General features: G+C 37.5%; 1 protein-coding gene across 6 annotated transcripts in view; it reads right to left on the bottom strand.

Moving 5' to 3' along the window:
- Positions 1-20,000, bottom strand: part of LOC135205445 (agrin-like) — a 253,618-nt gene that overhangs the window by 46,707 nt on the left and 186,911 nt on the right. For 4 of the 6 annotated variants that reach the window (XM_064236037.1, XM_064236038.1, XM_064236035.1 and 1 more), the window contains 8 exons: positions 15,837-15,972; positions 11,823-11,902; positions 11,163-11,378; positions 9,417-9,629; positions 6,806-6,900; positions 5,582-5,696; positions 2,867-3,085; positions 850-1,161 (listed from right to left, as the gene is read on the bottom strand). In XM_064236037.1, the coding sequence (XP_064092107.1) occupies positions 850-1,161; positions 2,867-3,085; positions 5,582-5,696; positions 6,806-6,900; positions 9,417-9,629; positions 11,163-11,378; positions 11,823-11,902; positions 15,837-15,972 (1,386 nt within the window). The remainder of the gene's footprint in view (positions 1-849; positions 1,162-2,866; positions 3,086-5,581; positions 5,697-6,805; positions 6,901-9,416; positions 9,630-11,162; positions 11,379-11,822; positions 11,903-15,836; positions 15,973-20,000) is intronic. The other 2 variants (XM_064236039.1, XM_064236036.1) reach the window with 1 other exon arrangement.

Below are 20,000 nucleotides of genomic sequence, written 5' to 3'. Positions count from 1 at the left end.
GTCAGATGATGACTAAGATGAAATGCCGATTCATTTCAGGATGACGTGGCGAACATTAAAGAAAATATATTATACTTTCATTTGAGAATTACCCTATCACAGCACAATGCATACAGATCTTGCAAAGGACAACAATAAAAAAACACTCATGCTGCAAGAAATTATTATATATATATAATATAGTATTATCATTATTAATTAATTATATATAATATATTATTTATATATAATATATATATATATATATATACCAAGTGGTTAAATCTAAGAGTGAGATGTAAACATAAGCGTGCCAAACACCATTCTTAAAGAAGCGTGCCTCACGAGACCGGCTCTTAAACATCAAACTCATTGCACACAGTCGAGATGCGAAAAGTGTCAATGGTGAATCAAACTACAAACACCACAACAGATAAAAGGAAAAGTCTCCTCGCTGAAATGCTTCGTCAGTGACGGCAAAACACCACATCAATCAGTCAATCACAACATGCATTGTATGCTAGCCATGCAGATTTTGGATGTTATTTTAAGAACATGAGAGGAGGCGTCACAAAGGATTAGGGGAGTTTCTAAAGGACTGAACGCACGAGGGAAGATACCCAGTGTATTGTGACATTGGCAGCTGCGAAGGAAAGTGCCCTTCGTCTCTCTGTCTCAAGCTGCGAGTGAAATCTTTTAAGAAGGGCAACGAGAGTGAAGTGGTACTTTAGCTAAGATTGCTTCTCCCTCCCAGAGGATCAGTCCTTTAGCAATACAAATGGCGGCCATTGGGTGGTGTTGTGGCTGTGATGGACATGCTGCAGGAGGAGGAGCAGAACGAACGGAGAGCGGCGGGGCGGAGTGTAGTACCTTCACACAGTTCCAGGGGCCTCAGCCTGAGCTCGACTTGGCGCTGGCATCCTTCCCTGATCATGAGGCACTCGCTGGAGTACATCTTGAGGTCAGAGGCACAGACGGGATTCTGAGGCACGTTGGAGCAGTCTAGGCGGCACGAGCACCGGGGCAGGCCGTCCGCCAACACCGTGCACGTGGATCCGTACTCACAAGTCATGGAGGCGCACACGTCGGCTTCCTCGTGCCCCAGAGGATGCGCTGGCGCCGGAGGACCCACCATGGGAGGAGGGGAGGAGTCACGTGGCCTTACAAGTCCTGGGTCATCCTCTAAATCAGCCCCCCCCGCATGTTTATTAGTCACAGCCACCACCAGATATTATGCACATACACACCCAACAATGCTATGCGGCCATGGAGCGCTCTGACGGGACCTTCGCTTCAGTGCCACCAGCCAGGTCTCGCCAATGAAGGTAGATTCATTCCACGAAAAAAGGTTTTTCACTATGGAATGCTTTGCGTTTAAAGAATTGAGCTTCTTCACTATTTATCGCTTGATATCACTTTTAACTAGAAATATATTTTACTTTAGAAAGAGAATGTGTGCTTTTAGACATCATCGATGAGCACTTGAAAGATGTATACAAAACTTTTTTATGCGAATTAAAAATCTTCTGAAACAAAGGTCTTCGAGTTAAAAATGTGACGCAAAGAACGAATGGACGTTATACTGACAGAAACACTCTAAAAGTCTCGGAAAAAAGGCAGGCTTCTAAAAACGGACAGCAAAAGATAATATCCACTCTGGAGGTTGGAGAGGGTGGTCGGTCTCCTCAGAGCGTCCATGGCCGCGCATAAACTATTGAGATGTTCCCTAGTGTAAAGGTGAGGTTTTTGTGATGTCACAGGCGACGACGAAAGGCAACAGACCACCTGGCATCACCACAAAAGCAGACGACGATAGAGGCCCATATCCACAGCTAATGAACACATTTATAATTTAAGAAGATGAAGAGAGGAGAAAAGGGGGCAGAGCAAAACATACTGTTCTGGGAGAGTGCCATTGCACTTTCAACTAGCATCATGTAAAACAAAAGACAAACGAATGATTCCTTAAGGGTTTCGAGGCACAGACGGTTGACGCCCGAACAAGCCAAAGCTGATTGCAGTTTAGATATATTTTGCGTTTGCTAATTTTTCTCTCTATTTTTATATTTTGCTAAATTTGAAATGATGCCAGTGCCCAAAAGTGCAATACATTTCTGTTGTTAAGTTTATCTTCTTTTAAAACATTAATTGTTACTGTATCTAACTATTCTTTATGGTAATTATCCAGAGGCAGTTCCATTAAGCTTAGAGGCTCAGTTAGTTAGCTTTATGCTGTTATTTTTACGTTCCCGACTCTCGGCTCATAAATGCTCAAGGATATCATAGTAGGGAAACTATTGGGTACATCTGAACTTCAGTCACGATTTAAAACAGAACTACGGAAGAAGCCTAATTGATGGTACAGGAAGTGAAAGACTTCAGCGAGTCTTCTCAGGACACTCGTGATGTTATGGTGATACAGGACAAATATTTAGCACAAAAACTCTCTCAAACCATTATCACTAGTGAGGGCAACTTTCATTTATACTACAACAGTACCTGCATGTTTTGGGATTGTCATCATTAGTTAAAGAAGCAAACAAGGATGGAGAGAGAGAGAGAGAGAGAGAGAGAGAGAGAGAGAGAGAGAGAGAGAGAAAATCAAATACACAGACCTATAAAAAGCAATACGCTCCAGGCTCTAGACTAATATAAAACGAGAAGCACCCACGAAAGAGGTTAGGAAAATGGCATATACTGCATAAGACCGATGACACTTCCAAAACAAAGAAAACGAAAAACGAACGAAAGAGAAGGCGTGGAAAAGAGAGAGAGAGAGAGAGAGAGAGAGAGAGAGAGAAAGTCGTTGAAACCGTTTAGAATCATCCTAGCACCTAACACACAGTGGGAAATCACCCTTAGAAACAAAAGAGCACCGTGTACTTACTGACGCCGGACGTTCTCGCCTCCGAACACTCCCCGACAAAAGTTACTCTGAGACCGTTCTCGATGCCGCAGGCTGCCTTCTGCATCTCGCACTCGTTGATGTAGGTCTCGCCGTTGGAAGCGCACACCGGTTCCCGAGTCTCCGGACATTCACTGGGACATATGCACCTTCCGGCTTCGCAGCGGCCGCCGAACTTGCACACAACATGTTGACATAAGTCTGCAGTGAGCGAAGGATGAGTTAAGTGTTGACATTTATTCTGATTCGACTCGAATATCATGCTTTTTAAAAGAAATGTCTTATTTCCACTGATATTCGTTTACTCAAAAGTAAAATGTTGATCAACATACCGAATTCATATTTCTACTTCTGTGGGAAACTTAATACAAACGTCATTATGATTTGTTTTACAATTGAAGTTACTAAAATATTTCTAAAAAAAATTCATTACAACTTCTGGCCTAAGTTAAGCGACGCAGTAAGTCCCGATTATCGTAATAAACATAAATGTATCCCCCTCAAAAAACGAAAGCTGAGAGAACAAAAATGGAAGAGAGAGAGAGAGAGAGAGAGAGAGAGAGAGAGAGAGAGGGGCAAGGTCCCCCCCATTAAATTTCCGCTTCCCAACATTACTAACGTGAGGAAAATTGGCAACAGGGTGAATTCAGGAGCGAATTTGTCCTCATTCCATCGAGGGTAATGGAGATTTGATGCGATCTTAAGCGGTTCCTCCGGAGCATTACCGTCGCGCCGAGGCAGTCCCGGATTTTATCAGAATTATAAAAATAAAGTGGTAACACATTTCCTTCGCTCCTCTTCCTCTCTCCTCTTTGCTAATGATCAGATTTTGTTTTTTACTCTCTCTCTCTCTCTTTCTCTCTCTACCAGAGGATATATTCTCTCAATTCTATTATCGAGCAGGTGCACAAAAAAGGCGGGTTGAGCTTTACGATACTTTCATTTTCTATACTCGGTTTTTTTCCATCTGTCCACCCGGCTGTGGTGTTTGCGTATGGTAACACTGCGTCCCGGGCTTTAGATAGTTACATTCAGCTTACGCTCAACAATAATAATAATATCCTATTTCGAATATTAACGGTGTAATTCGCATACAGTAAATTATTAAAACACTTCTCAGTTGCAAATGTACACCCAGATATCCTTTTATTTACCTAAAACTTAAACATAGCGTAACTATCTAAAGACCGGGACGCAGTGTTACCAAAACAGTGAACGCGACGGAACTATACATCTAGGAAACACTGACGTGTGGTTGATCGAGGGTTATTTTAATAATGTTCTCAATAACAGCTCAAACAAAGGCACATATTACCCGCGAAGTCTTTAAGTAATACGGTGAATTTTAAAGATTATTCTGTGGTATACCGACAACATAAAAGAATGTATTTTAGGTACTCTCACCTTCTCTCTTATGTGCTTTGGCAAAAGCTACGCTTCTGAACTCTAAACCTACTAAACCTCCAAGTCACTGAGTAACGCTAATCTTAATGCCAAAGCTAAAATAACTGCGAAGATCGTGAATAAATTCAATCGAAAAATCTAAAAAAAAAAACTTAAAAAAAGAGAGAGAGAAAAAAAGCAATTATTGTGATGAAAATTACCAACATCAAAATTCGGCTGAAGTTAATTAGAGGCATAAAACAGCAAATATTGAGAAGAAATGTCTACGATGAATGTCGAGATAAAGAGTTTACGGACTCTCAAAAGGGACAACTTATATCATAAGAGAAGTGGAAATAGTTTCTAAATTCAAGGACGATGCGTCAGTAGATACATTGCAATAAAATCGAACTTCGCTTATACATATACATTATGGAAACAATACCAGTGGAGGCTTTTCGTCTAAGAAAGAAATAAAAATGGATACAAAGAGATCAGTAGAGGAATGCATAAAAAAAGAGAGATGTCTATAGATATATTGCAATTGAGAAAAATACAAATGGATACATAGAGATCAGTATAGGAATACATAAAAAAGATGAATATGGATATATTGCAATTAAGAAAAAAATAAAAATGGATACGTAGATATCAGTAGAGGAATACATAAAAAAAGAGAGATGTATATGGATATATTGCAATTAAGAAAGAAATACAAGTAGACGTATTTCGTCTAAGAAAGAAATAAAAATAGAAATAAAGAGATCAGTAGAGGAACATACACATAAAAAAAAGACGTATATGGATATATTGCAATTACGAAAGAAATACAAGTGGAGGCATTTCGTCTAAGTAATAAAAATGGATACAAAGAGATCAGTAGAGGAATACATAAAAAAAGAAATGTATATTGCAATTGAGAAAGAAATACAAGTGGAGGCATTTCGTCTACGAAAGAAATAAAAATGGATAACGGATACAAAAAGATCAGCAGAGGAATACATAAATAAAAGAGATTTATATGGATATACTGCAATTAAGAAAGAAATAAAAGTGGAGGCATTTCGTTTGAGAACAAAATAAAAATGGATACAAAGAGGTCAGTAGAGGAATACATTAAAAAAAGGGGTGTATATAATATTGTAATTAAGAAAGAAACACAAGTGGATGCACTTAGGATCAACAAAGAAATAGCACAACGGTCAAGAAAGAAACCTATTTGGATACTAAACCGTCAAGAAAGTGGATACACTAGGATAAGAAACAAAATGACAGGTGGATGATATACATTACAAAACCAAGTACCGAACTTACCGCAGTCGCCCCTGGACGCTACCATGATAAGCTGCTGTTTCCTACAAGCGGCAACTTTGAGGAGACATTCGTTTAAGTAAGTTTCTCCGTCCGTTCCACAAACTTTGCTTTCGGCCTGCGGAAGATAATTAGGATGTCTCACAATCTCTTCTCTCTCTCTCTCTCTCTCTCTCTCGCCTTCTTCATCCAAAAGGAACATGTCAATACAGTGAATTCTACCTTTAAATTCCGGCAATTTATGTTTTGATCAAGCGTGCACAAATGCGCACATCTTAAGACGATTGCTTCCTCTAAGTAACGCTGTGTCTGACAACAAATTAACAGCGCTGTGAAAAACACAAGAAACTTCTCTCCAAATTCAGCCAAGTTTCTTTGCCCAGACGTAATCACGCTAAAAGTCTACCGACTGCCGAGAGAATTAGACGAAAACTAACTTTACTTTTCAAAAGGATTAAACTTAGACATCAGCTTTCTCCTAAGAAGAAAAGACGCTGCGTGGAATTACCTATTTTGTCATGTTGACTGTTTTACGTACATTTCTCACGGGATCTTTTGCAAACAAGAGCCCGTGCAGGCATCAGGTCTAGGAGAGTCTAGGAATTTAAATCGCTGGCCTTGTTACAATAATGATGGTAATTTTTAAATGGAAAAATTCTTTTTTGTATTTCATTAAATTGCCAAAATTAGATACCATTAGAAAAACTTTGAAGTTAAAGAAAATATTTTTTGTGTACTATTATCTCCCTTCAATTACGAAAATTAAATGTCATTTAAAAAAAATTGAAATAGGAAAAAGGCTATTTTTTTTACATTACTTTCTTAACTTAAAAAATATATAAAAAATTTTAAAACTGAAAATAGGATATTTTTGTGTATTACTTTCCTCAAGTAACAATATATTACATTCCATTTATAAAAATTTCTAAAAATATGAAAAAATACAATTGTTTGTGTAATACCATCCATGACTTAATAAATATGAAATGACATTTAAAAAAGACAAACAGTGAAAAGGGGATAAACTGTGTATTTTTAATCTTAACTTAAAAGAATCAAATAACATTTCTATAAACTTGAAAATAGGAAGACACTACTTTTGTGTACTGTCTTAAAATATATATTATAATATATATATATATATATATATATATATATATATATATATATATATATATATATATAATATATAATATATTTTTAAACAAACAATCCGATTTTGCCTACCTTGACGCATCCCTCGGGACAAACACACCGACCCACCCCTTTTTCGTCGGCCTCACAGATCCCGTAGAAATTGCATTGCTTATCCTCGCAGCCACCTGGAAATGGGAAGGCGGCTATGTCAGATGGCGAAATATCTTTGACATGAGGAGTTCCCTCAGTATTTACTGACACATTGGTTATTGATTACAGTAACGTCGGCATCGACGCGGAGGGAATGTGACCCGATACATGTGAAGGTCACTGATGAATGTAGGACGTGGACATTGGTGAATTAATTGAAATCCAAATTTTACGATTAGCTAAGTATAAGCTAACTGAAATCTAAATTTTACGATAAACTAAGTGCTAGTTAACTGGAATCCAAATTTTACGATCAACTAAGTACAAGTTAACTGGAATCCAAATTTTACGATCAACTAAGTACAAGTTAACTGGAATCTAAATTTTACGATCAACTAAGTGCTAGTTAACTGGAAACCAATTTTTACGATCAATTAAGTAAAAATTAACTGGAATCCAATTTTTACGATCAACTAAGTATAAGTTACCTGGAATCCAAATTTTAAGATCAACTAAGTATAAGTTACCTGGAATCCAAATTTTACGATCAACTAATTATAAGTTACCTGGAATCCAAATTTTACGATCAACTAATTATAAGTTACTTGGTAAATCCCAAATTTTACGATCAACTAAGTATAAGATACTGGAAATCAAACCAAATTTTACGAACAACTAATTATAAGTTACCTGGAATCCAAATTTTACGATCAACTAAGTATAAGTTACCTGGAATCCAAATTTTACTATCAACTAATTATAAGTTACCTGGAATCCAAATTTTACGATCAACTCAGTATAAGTTACCTGGAATCCAAATTTTACGATCAACTAAGTATAAGTTAACTGGAATCCAATGTTTACGATCAACTAATTATAAGTTACCTTGAATCCAAATTTTACGATAAACTAATTATAAGTTACCTGGAATCCAAATTTTACGATCAACTAATTATAAGTTACCTGGAATCCAAATTTTACGATCAACTAAGTATAAGTTAACTGGAATCCAATTTTTACGATCAACTAATTATAAGTTACCTGGAATCCAAATTTTACGATCAACTAATTATAAGTTACCTGGAATCCAAATTTTACGATCAACTTGAGTATACGAAGGTTTGAAATACATAGAAAAACAAGTAACAGAACATCTGAATAGTTATAATGAATGAAAATGGACGATAAATGAAAAGAAAACGTTAAAAAACGCACAGAATAATACGCATAACTTTATGTACATTCGCAGTCAGGCTTGGAGTGATATTGACATCTTGGCATGCAACAGAATTACGAACGAAATATTAATGGTTGGAGAGATAAAAGGCAAAATATTTATAATAAAGGAGAAATGGGGTCGCTGATAACATCAAGAGAAGTGTGAAAGACACCTGGGGAGGACTTTCACAGATGCCCTTTGCGAAAGTTGACGTAGGAAGTGTTTGTTTGTTTGTTTGTATGGTGTTTTTACGTTGCATGGAACCAGTGGCTATTCAGCAACGGGACCAACAGCTTTACGTGACTTCCGAACCACTTCGAGAGTGAACTTCTATCACCAGAAATACACATCTCTCACACCTCAATGGAATGCCCGAGAATCGAACTCGCGGCCACCGAGGTGGCAGGTCAAGACCATGCCGATCACGCTACTGAGGCGCTGGCGTATGAAGTGACAATAATATAGTCCGACAATCTTCTTTCTTTCCTGAAGCGGTTTAGATCTTTGTCTATACAATCAAGCACTTAGAGACTTTTGGCCAATTAGAGCTTAAAGAGAGAGGTTGTTGGAGTGGTTGAACAGCAAGACAGATATTCAGAAACTAGAGGAGATGATGAACAAGGGTCTACAAGATGGAACTAAATAAAACAAAACAGTTCACTAAGAAGTGATAGTTAGAGAGGTCGAGCCGAAAGGTGAAAGAAAGAAAGGAAGGGGGATGGAGGCAAAGTAAAAGGCTTAAAAAAGTGGATGCAGCTGGAGGCCGTTGGGACGCTGCAAACGCCATTTAATAATGCCTACAGTGCACCGGGTTAGGTTCACTGACAGCAATAAACGCCCCCCCTAAGGGGTAGATCAATAGTGTTTTCGGGTAAGTTTCCACTATTAGTTTTTAATGTAACAGACTTGTGTTTCCAGTGCAATTAACTTCCCACTCGCGAAATAATAATACTGTCCGATTGGTGTTTCCCAATGAGGCAGTTCAAACCGGCGTAAATTCAACGAATCTCAAAACTTGGAGCTTCTGCCGCGATGTAATACAATGCTCAACACCAGCAATAATTAAAATGTCTCACCTTCGGTAAACACGTTTTCAATTATTTGTTTGTTTATTCATGTACTGATTTTTATGCTTAAGTATTCAACCTGATTAATTTACAGGAATGAGCAATAGAGCTTTCCGTTCGGAAGATGTCGAAGAAAAACTCAAATGGTCATTCCTGTCAATTAATCAGGGTGAATACTTAAACATATAAAAATGAATAAAAAATAAGATAAATAAATAAAATAAATAAATAGACAAAACTCGTAAACGAGGAAAATTCTACTCACTGCATTTGCCCCTGTATCTGACTGTCAGGTTTCGATGTATCCTACAGGCCTCTGCCCTCAGGTGGCATTCGTTGTCGTAGGAGATGCCATCGGTGCCGCACACGGGATCTAGCTGCGGTGGGCACTGCGGGCATTCGCACACCGGCAGACCCTGCCTGTCGACGCATAGCCCCCCGTGGCCGCATTCGTGGCCAGCGCAAGGGCCTTCCTCTCCTGCGACGAAAAGAGGGGGAGGAATTAGCGTGTGACAATACGAAATAGATTTTTATTATTTTCTTTGATGGACACATGCATGGGCTGTATTTGAATATAATTACCCACAAGCACATTATATATATATAGACTAATATTTAGATAGCTAAGCAGAGAAAGAGGGTAAGTGTGGTGTGTGTGTGTATTATATATATATATATATATATAATATATATATATATTATATACTATATGTATATATATTTGCACATATTGCAGAAAGAAAAAGATTGGTTTAAGCACTGAAATTCCATATTTGATATAGTGGCAAATGGCACCTAATCACGAAGAAAAGTGCAGTACAGTAGTACACATGAAAATATGTTTTCTGGTGTAGAAAAATCAGCTGTCATCGGTATATTGCAGTCGTATTAACATACAGATGAAAGTGATAAAAGTACCCCTGCAGTTCGTACGCAACACTGGTTGGCATATTTACTTAAATACACGACTCACTCCCAACAAAACGTTACAGTTTGAACATAAACCTAAAAAACGATATTTGTTTTTTCTTTTTTTTACGTAATATCATCCAAGCAAATCTAGGAAGCTCATCTGCATAATGAAGCCGTTACGAAACTTTCCTCTCACGCTGTGAATTTCTGAGCACATTGATGTCAAAATGACCTGGCGTTACACAGAAGCACTGGAAGAATTATTCCTAGACAAGAAAGTACGGATAAATTACCCACAGCTTAGAATATTGTTAGAGACGAAATCTGAGTCCTTTTTCGACAAATATATAACATTTTGAAGTCTCGCCCATAATGGCAGCTGACAGCCTTTTAGGATTTTAGCTAACCGAATGGGTTACCCAGATCTCCTTAGGGGTCTTCAACTCTAGGAGAAATATTAAGACCACAGGCCTCTAAATATATATATTATATATATATATATATATATATATATATATATATATATATATGTGTGTGTGTGTGTGTGTGTGTGTGTGTGTGTGTGTGTGTGTGTGTGTGTAGAGCATTAAGAGAGAATGATTGAATTTGAACACATTTTACATTTACAGTCCAAGAGCTTTAAACATGTACCACAATTACTGTCAAGGAGAGAAACTCGGTTCAAACAATCCCATAAAAGGATGACAAAACTCAATTAACTAAGTCGAAAATGTTTTTAATTTCTTCCCGATGGTTTTATATATATACATATATATAAATATAAATAAATATATATATATATATATATATATATATATATATATATATATATATATATATATATATATATATATACTCGTAAATAAATTATGCGTAAATAAATCTTTGTTAAAACAGGATACGTCTCAAGTACAAAATGCTCATTACAACACTGGTTTAAAGCTAAGGACTATATAGGTGGACTATATATATATATATATATATATATATATATATATATATATATATATATATATATATATATAGAGAGAGAGAGAGAGAGAGAGAGAGAGAGAGAGAGAGAGGTGTCGCTAAACACCACCAACCAAGCCAATCTTACCGCAGACTCCGTTGTAGCTAACATCGATGTCCACCTGGTTGACGCAGACCGACCTCTGGAGTTCGCAAAGGTTGTCGTACGTCTCCCCGTCCGTTTCCGCACACGGGCGCATCACTTTCTCGCAGGGCATGGGGCACTCGCATCTGGCAATGCCCTTCTTGTCCACGTTGCACTCCTCGCCCGCCATGCACGATATGGCGTCGCACGGGTTCAGCCCTGGAGAAGTTCGAATGAGGAGTTAAAGGTCTGGGAATAATAGAGAAGAGTAGCAGAGAGAGAGAGAGAGAGAGCGAGAGAGAGAGAGGAGAGAGAGAGAGAGGAGAGTTACTATTAATAAGCAACTAAGTATATATTAACACTAAAAGATACATACATACATAAACACTACATACATACAATACATACCATACATACATACAGTACATACAAATAGATATTATAATTACTATATTAGTATATATATAATTTTATTATTATATTTAAAATAAAAATTTTTTAATTTTATATATTTATATATAGAGAGAGAAGAGAAGAAGAAGAGAGAGAGAGAGAGGAGAGAGAGAGAGAGAGAGTCTTCGTTATTCTTACAAACGATAGCTTGTTAGAGAAACTGATCTAATTATCATCCAAACTTTTGAGGAAAGGCCTTAATAATGTTACCTAAATCACATTCCCCATTGTAGATGATCCACAGCGTCTTCCTGGCCCTACACGCCTCCAATTTCATCACACACTCGTTCCTGTTGAAATAAAATAATAATAATAAATAATATAATAATAATAATAATAATAATAATAATAATAATAATATTAAAAGCTTCCCAGAGTAAGTCGTGTGATTGGAGATTCAGAATTTGGAGCGAAGGTGCAATACATTACTATCCTAATACCATTCTTGCATTTTAAAACATTTAAACTGTAGGTCTTGGGATGAAAGATGCTTCTGAGGGAGTGATGTACTGTTGGTGAGCCTCTTTTATTGATTCATAAACGGACTCGTGTATAGGTTTATATACCTATACGTACAGAGACTCATGAATAGGTTTGTATACCTTTAGGTACAGAGACTCATGTATAGGTTTGTATACCTTTAGCTACAGAGACTCGTGTATAGGTTTGTATACCTATACGTACAGAGACTCATGTATAGGTTTACCTATACGCTCAGACTCATGTATAGTTTTGTAAACTTATACATAAAGAGTCTCATACATACGTTTGTGAAGTTCAATTCTTGACCTGGCAACGAGATTACGTGAGATTTCGAGAGAGAGAGAGAGAGAGAGAGAGAGAGAGAGAGAGAGAGAGAGAGAGAGAATACAACTTTGTTGACGTGAAGGCTGTCTGAGATCTTACCTGTCCAATAACTTTGTCTGAGACTACTTACAATGCGAGGAAAAATCATTATAATTTCCGTCTAAATGAACATTAAGCGTCATCCGGCGACGCTAAAAAAAAGTGAAGAAACCAATCACTTTAATTGCACACGAATGCTTTACATTTGCATCATGAAAAGAAAGACATAATTGCAAATTTGTTCATTGAAACATCTTTAGTAATCAGTGATAGTCTGTTCTAAACATTTCTAAAGTAGGTTCTATTTCAAAAGAGCCTGACTTTATCTCTGAAAAAGTGATCATGATGATTCAAAGAAGGCAACAAATGCCATTGCAGTTCCTCTTTTCAATTTACAGACGCTGCCACGTTGCATCATCGGGGAGTAGGCCAGAATGAACGCTAACCCCTTTTTGGGAGGTGGAAGGTAAAGAGTGCGAAGTGCGTCGCTACAGTTAATCAAGAACTACGACTCTTTTCATGCATATTGAAATTTGCAACGTATACCTCGTAATGAAGAGCTTATACGTTACTACTTATCAGAAAGAATAGCATTAAACTAACGCAGAATGGTTCAAAAAACAGTCTCAACAGAGAGAGAGAGAGAGAGAGAGAGAGAGAGAGAGAGAGAGAGAGAGAGAGATTCATATTATAGTAAATGAAGTACATATAAAATACCAAAATATAAACAGCGAGAGAGAGAGAGAGAGAGAGAGAGAGAGAGAGAGAGAGAGAGAGAGAGAGAGAGAGAGATTCATATTATAGTAAATGAGGTATATATAAAATACCAAAATATAAGCAGAGAGAGAAAAAAAATTCATAATAATAATGGAAATGTAAGATATAAAATTCGAAAAATAAAATAAGCGAGCGAGAGAGAGAGAGAGAAGAGAGAGAGAGAGAGAGAGAGAGAGAGAATGATAATGTGACAGGTTTGTGATGGCCCTCTAAAGAGGGAGTCAAGATTAAAAGACACCAAGCGGTAAACTGTTCAGGGAAATGAAGTATAATGCGAGCTGCCTTGAGCTGCTTAATGCCATTTTGGGGGGGCTATCAAGCCGGGTCCCTAACAGCTCCACGTGTAACTCCATTTCCAAATGTATGCAAATCTCGGGAGAAATTACGGCAAAACTTCAACTTTTCACTATCGGGGTCTGTACGCGGCGTCTCGCCCACGACAGCTGTGGTGCCTAAGAGAGAATTGCTGTGATCACTCGAGGAGACCGAAGAAGTGCTCAAATACACTTAATAACAATAATAATCGATATTTTAATACATACAAATATAATATACTATATATTATATATATATATTTATATACATGATATATATATAAACAAAGTATACCATATCTATTTATAAGCAGAGAAAGAGGGAGGGAAAAATGTGGATGAATGAAGCTTCATTTGCGTAATGGGTTGCGCATGAATATTTGAACGTAAAGTATATTTACAATCTTACACTTGAGAGCTAAGAAGCCCCTGCCCATGGAGAGGAAGAAGAAGGAGGAGGATGAGGAGGAGGAGGAGACCTAGAAGAGGGTAGAGCTCCTTTCCCTAATTCAAAAACAGAATTCAATTTGTGAAATCCCTGCTCCACTTTGAAGCTTCTATAAATATGTTAAACGCGACGACAGTGAGAAGATGGCCAGCGGCTACGGGCTCTCGACTGGATAAGGTACCCGACAGAGAGAGAGAGAGAGAGAGAGAGAGAGAGAGAGAGAGAGAGAGAGAGAATCTTGTTTGCATTCTAAATAGGCTTCGTAGTACCATTTTAATGTACATATTTTTAAGACTTTTTCAAGAGAGGAAGAACAGTTTAGAGCCCCATTATTTGATTTTAAAAAATCTTGATAAACTACCGGCATCACTTAAATATTGTACCCCCCCCCCCCCCCCCCATCCACTTTGTGTCTGATTTACCTACCATTGGTACGTAAAGCGTCTCACAGGCAAGACATTATCTCTGTTGAAAATCCAAAGTCTGGAGACTTATACTGAATTCAGGGAAATTCCACACGCTATGGCTTTGGCATTGTCACAAAAAAATTTTTTTTTACCGACTCTCAAATCTGAGTGCAATCAAGTAAAAAACGTGCCGAAGTTTCTTCGGCGCAATCGAGTTTTCTGTACAGCCGCAACAGCGTGTAATCAAGGCCACCGAAAACAGATCTATCTTTCGGTGGTCTCGGTATAATGCTGTATGAGCCGCGCACCATGAAACTTTAACAAACCGGCCGGTGGTGGCCTATCGTATATAGTTGCCAAAATCACGATTATGGTTAATTTAAACCTTAAATAAAATAACAACTATTGAGGCTAGAGGGGTGCTATTTGGTATGTTTGATGACTGGAGGGCGGATGGTCAATATACAATTTGCAGCCCTCTCGCCTCTGCCGTTTGTAAGATCTGAGGACGAACAAAAACAAGTGCGGACGGAGAGACAAAGCCGGCACAATAGTGTTCTTTTCAGAAAACTAAAAGCAGATTAAAGTCCTAATAATTCCTGCTACAATCGCTCATGCCAAGCAACTTTACACATAAGCTAAGTATAAGGAAGAGATTAGACCATGAAAGCTCTTCTGATGCAAAGGAATGACATGGCAGTAATAGCAGAAGTTTTGAATATATATATATATATATATATATATATATATATATATATATATATATATATATATATATATATATCTAATAAAAGGAGACCCATAAAAACACCAAAATGTAGAGAGAAAAGTACTATATTTCAGAGACTGCTGTCTCTCTCTTCAGCAGTCTCTGAAATATAGTACTTTTCTCTCTACATTTTGGTGTTTTTATGGGCTCCTTTTATTAGATGGAATTCTGTTGTTACAGGAAACATTTTTTTAACCAGTCCAGTCATATGAATAACAGTATATATTATATAGTTATATATATATATTATATTTATATAATATACACACACGACACACACAAACAACACACCTTATATATATATTACCACACACACACATATATATATATATATATTAATATTATATATATCAATTTGTAACGAAGGAAACTATCTTGTATAAAAGTAGTGCAACTTATGGTGAATAAACTGACAGGAATGGAATGGAATATAAAATTTAGGCCATAGGCTCAGCGCTGGGGCCTATGATTGTCATTCAGCGCTGAAAATAATAATGAAACGATTGTTAGGAGAAGGTGGAAAGTAAGACGGAAGAAAGCGAATATGAACGGAGGTATAGTGAAAGGAAGGAGAGAGGGTCGCAGCATCGAGAATTCAGTGCACGAGCACCAGAATTAAGGAAACTATAACACCACATTGTGTACGTTTTCACAGCTACTCACGTGTAAGTTTTGCCGTCCGACGCGCACACCGCGTCGTAGTCCTTGGCACACACGTCGTTGCAACGGCAGACGGGCAGTCTGTCTCGATCCAGCTGGCAAATTTGGCGCTCGGGACACGAAATGTCTTCACAGGGATCTGAAGGGAGAGAGAGAGAGAAAGATTATTACTATGAGATTTCATGTTCGGGGGTATAATTACGAAAAGACATTTGTTGAAGTTGTATAAAGTAGGCAGCAGACAGCAGAGAGAGAGAGAGAGAGAGAGAGAGAGAGAGAGAGAGAGAGAGAGAGAGAGAGAGATTTAATGTTCTAGGGTATATTTACAAATATATAGCCATTTGGTAAAGCTCCATACAGCGAATAACAGAGAGAGAGAGAGAGAGAGAGAGAGAGAGAGAGAGAGAGAGAGCAACGGAAGATTCTTTCAATTAGATAGGTATAATGTTCTAGAATATATCTACGAAAAGACATTTGCTAAAGCTCCATACAGCGCATGAGAGAGAGAGAGAGAGAGAGAGAGAGAGACAGAGAGAGAGAGAGAGGAACACTGATGACCATATTCTCACATAACTGCGATGAATAGGCGCTACGAAAGATTGATACATTTTGTCAGTCATTTATCACCCGACATTTCTTTCTGGAAGCTTTCGATTTTGATGACTGAAATGAAGAGATAGACGATGGAACACTCACATAGCAAACAGCTCCAAAAGATCATCCTAACTCTGTGTCATAAATCTCACTACATTTCAAAAGTAACTGGCATGAAAAAAAAAAAATACTGTTTTTCAAGTTCAGTGGTCAATCATTCAAAATGGATATTACGCCGAGTCAATTGCATCTAAAGTCACATATAACGGATATAATTGCAGCCTAGTACCATCATGCAGACGCAAGAATGGGATGCACTTGGTAATACATATATATATTATATATTATATAATATATATATATAGATATAGATATATATATATATATATATATATATATATATATATATATTATCTATATATAATAATATATATATATATATATATATATATATATATATATATATATATATACATCATATATATATATACATATATATATAGTAAATCTAACTTGACGTGCAAATCTGATCATTGCAGCTAAAAGTCACCTCGATGTGTCATTACTATCTATTATTATTATTATTATTACTTATTATTATTATTATTATTATTATTTTATTTATTTTTTTTTTTTTTTTTTTTTTTTTGCGAAGGGAAGGGCCGACGGGGAGTACAAAAACAATAGATTTAAGTTCGGGTTTAAATGACAGAAAAAAGTAAACAAATGCGCCTAGGTTACTTCGAAATAATCGAGTTTTCTGTAAAGCGTATGATGCTGTATGAGCCGAGGCCCATGAAACTTTAAGCTACGAACGGTGGTGGCCTGTCCTATAGCGTTGCCACACGCACGATCATGACTTGGAAAAACAACTTGAGGCTAGAGGGCTGCAATTTGGTATTTTGTTATGTTTGATGGTTGGAGGGTGGATGATCAGCATACCTATTTGCAGCCCTCTAGCCTTGGTAAAAGTGCGGACGGTCAAACTAAAAACAATCTTAATAGTTTTCTTTTACAGAAAATAAATAAAAAAATTATCAAGTTGGGCCAATTCAGAGGAGATCATAAGAACGTAAGAAATAACAATTTTCAACTCTTACGAAAAAAAAGTGATAAAAATATGATCGGGTAAAAATTGAGAACTGTAAAACTACGCCAATTGTAATAGATCTTTCGCTCGAAGAACAACTTTTTTTTTTTTTCACAAAAAAAGTAAATACAAAATATTTCAAAAGAAAAATCAGTTTCAGACGGACTCAATTCTGGAAAATATTCGAAACAAGAGAAACTGTAAACCTTTCCCTTTGGCAATGCATTCATGCAAGTGCTTGCATCTCTTTTACGCATCTTGCCAAACAAAGTTGTCAAGCCATGGACGTGCTCTCTCTCTCTCTCTTAAATCTATCGACCTTCATCTGTCTATTTGGATCCCCAATCACATCGGTCTTACAATGTTTTTCCTAATACTTTATTTCCATCTGTATTCTCTCGTTAGTCTTAATCCTTGTCCGTTTCCCCTCTCCAGTTTTTTCTCAATAGTTCCACTCCGTCGCTCCCTCTGCTGTCATTTTTACAATAACCCTATACCCCCGGATTCCATTCGTTTCATAACCCTATTCCGCTCGCTCTCTCTCTCTTCTTTCTTCTCTCTCTCTTCTCTCTCTCTCTCTCCGGTTGAACTGAGCCTGTGTTGCGCTGTCTTTTCACTTCACAGATTTCCTTTCATTATTCTTTCCGCCACCCCGCCCCCTTCTCTCTCTCTCTCTCTCTCTCTCTCTCTCTCTCTCTCTAGCCTGAATTTCCTGTCATCAAAAGCATTTGTTTTATCTTCCATCGCGACCTTTGAAGCTTTTTTTTCCCCTCACCCATATCATCATTCCCTTTATGATGATGATGATCAGCATCGTCATGATGATCACCATGCCCTGGAGAAAGGGAAGTCGGGAAGGGTCACGCAAGAAGGGCGTCTTTCCCCTCTGCCAAGACCGAAATAGCATCCTGGCTGAATTTCATTAGTAATTCCAGACAGAGCGTTTACCTCCAGGTAATAGAGCCATTTGTTCAAATCTCCTACTTATGGTGATTTTTACCCGTTGTCTACAAAAAAAGGGGGAATTCTTTCTCTCGCTCTATCTCCTCCTTCCCTCACCCTCCCTCCCCCTTTTCTCTCTCTCCTGGAAATGAGGCTGTTACACTTTCTCTTTACTATTATCTCGCGTCCCTTTCACTAATGTCAGTCTGTTTCTACAAATGACCGCATTACACTTTCTTTTGACTACCGACTGGCTTTCCCTTGCCAAAACCCCAGCCTCCCCAACCCCCGGCCTCCTTCCTCTCTCTCTCTCTCTCTCTCTCTCTCTCTCTCTCTCTCTCTCTCTCTCTCTCTCTATACAGGCGCTTTACATGAATACAACACACAAGTTTGGGACACAGCTAGCCTTCTATGAGACATCACACATCTTGTTCACGATTAAAATTTTTCTTTGTTTAAAAGCCACAGGAATTTCTTATCAAACTGCTACGTTCTTAACATAACTGCTGCCACTACTATGACAAGTATCGATAATAATATTACTAACGAGACCGCTAGGCCTATGAAACTGAAATAGGCTCTCGTTGCCAAAGTTTGGGACACAACGAACCTTATCTACCGGCTGGAAACGTCTTAGACACTTCAAAATTCTGACAGAAATAGACTAGAGACGTCGGGAACCAAAATATATATAGTAGACAGTCAAGATCTGTTTTCATCGCAGATTATTTCATTTTGAAATCCCAGATTTTTACCCAAAAGCAGTTTTCTTGAACTCTTGAATATTAGGATTTTGAAAGGGAGTTCCAGTTTACAATAGATATTTTTGTGTGTGAAAAGAAGTTACCATTTACTAACAGCAGTGATGACATGCAGTACACTACGATTAAAACATTAGAACTTTTTCAAAGAAACTCCATAATCACATGAGTCAATAAAATGGGGAAGTAAATCCACAGTAGCACGCCCGTTTGATTTTGTAATTTAAAATATACAAAGCAGAAAGCTTTCGATGACCTGCACGGTCCTCCTTGTTAATCCATCCCTTCAGTAATTAAAATATAGCTGTGAAATGCTCTCCTTGGGTCTAAATGTTTGCCTGGAAGATTCAAGTCGGTCGATACGTAATATGAGAACAAGCTGTCCCACACAAATACTCTTGATCCGTTTAATAATTCAGGGCTTGATGTAAAAACTTCATTATAAAACATCTCACACGCGGCTGGGAAAATGAAAACGGTTACCTCCAGTTTACCTAACCGATGAAATTGCACCAAAGCTTCATTAAATGAAAAAAAAAGGTATATTTTTCACTCCCTTAGTTAGACAGCGTCAGCGTCAAGATCAAACGCCTCTATCGAGCCATTTTTATTTTTTATGTGAAATCTATCCAATTATTCAAAAGATTACGGATCACAAATAACGCACACACGCGTAGGCACTAATTACAAGCCAAGCTTACGAGGATATGGGTCTTCAACGTTTAATGTCAGCCGCGTGAGTGAATTCATGTAACTGGTTACAAATCAAATAATCTGTGT

This window comes from Macrobrachium nipponense, chromosome 24, assembly GCF_015104395.2.
Source record: "Macrobrachium nipponense isolate FS-2020 chromosome 24, ASM1510439v2, whole genome shotgun sequence".
Classification (NCBI taxonomy): domain Eukaryota; kingdom Metazoa; phylum Arthropoda; class Malacostraca; order Decapoda; family Palaemonidae; genus Macrobrachium; species Macrobrachium nipponense.
This window is presented reverse-complemented; position numbering and strand designations above follow the sequence as displayed.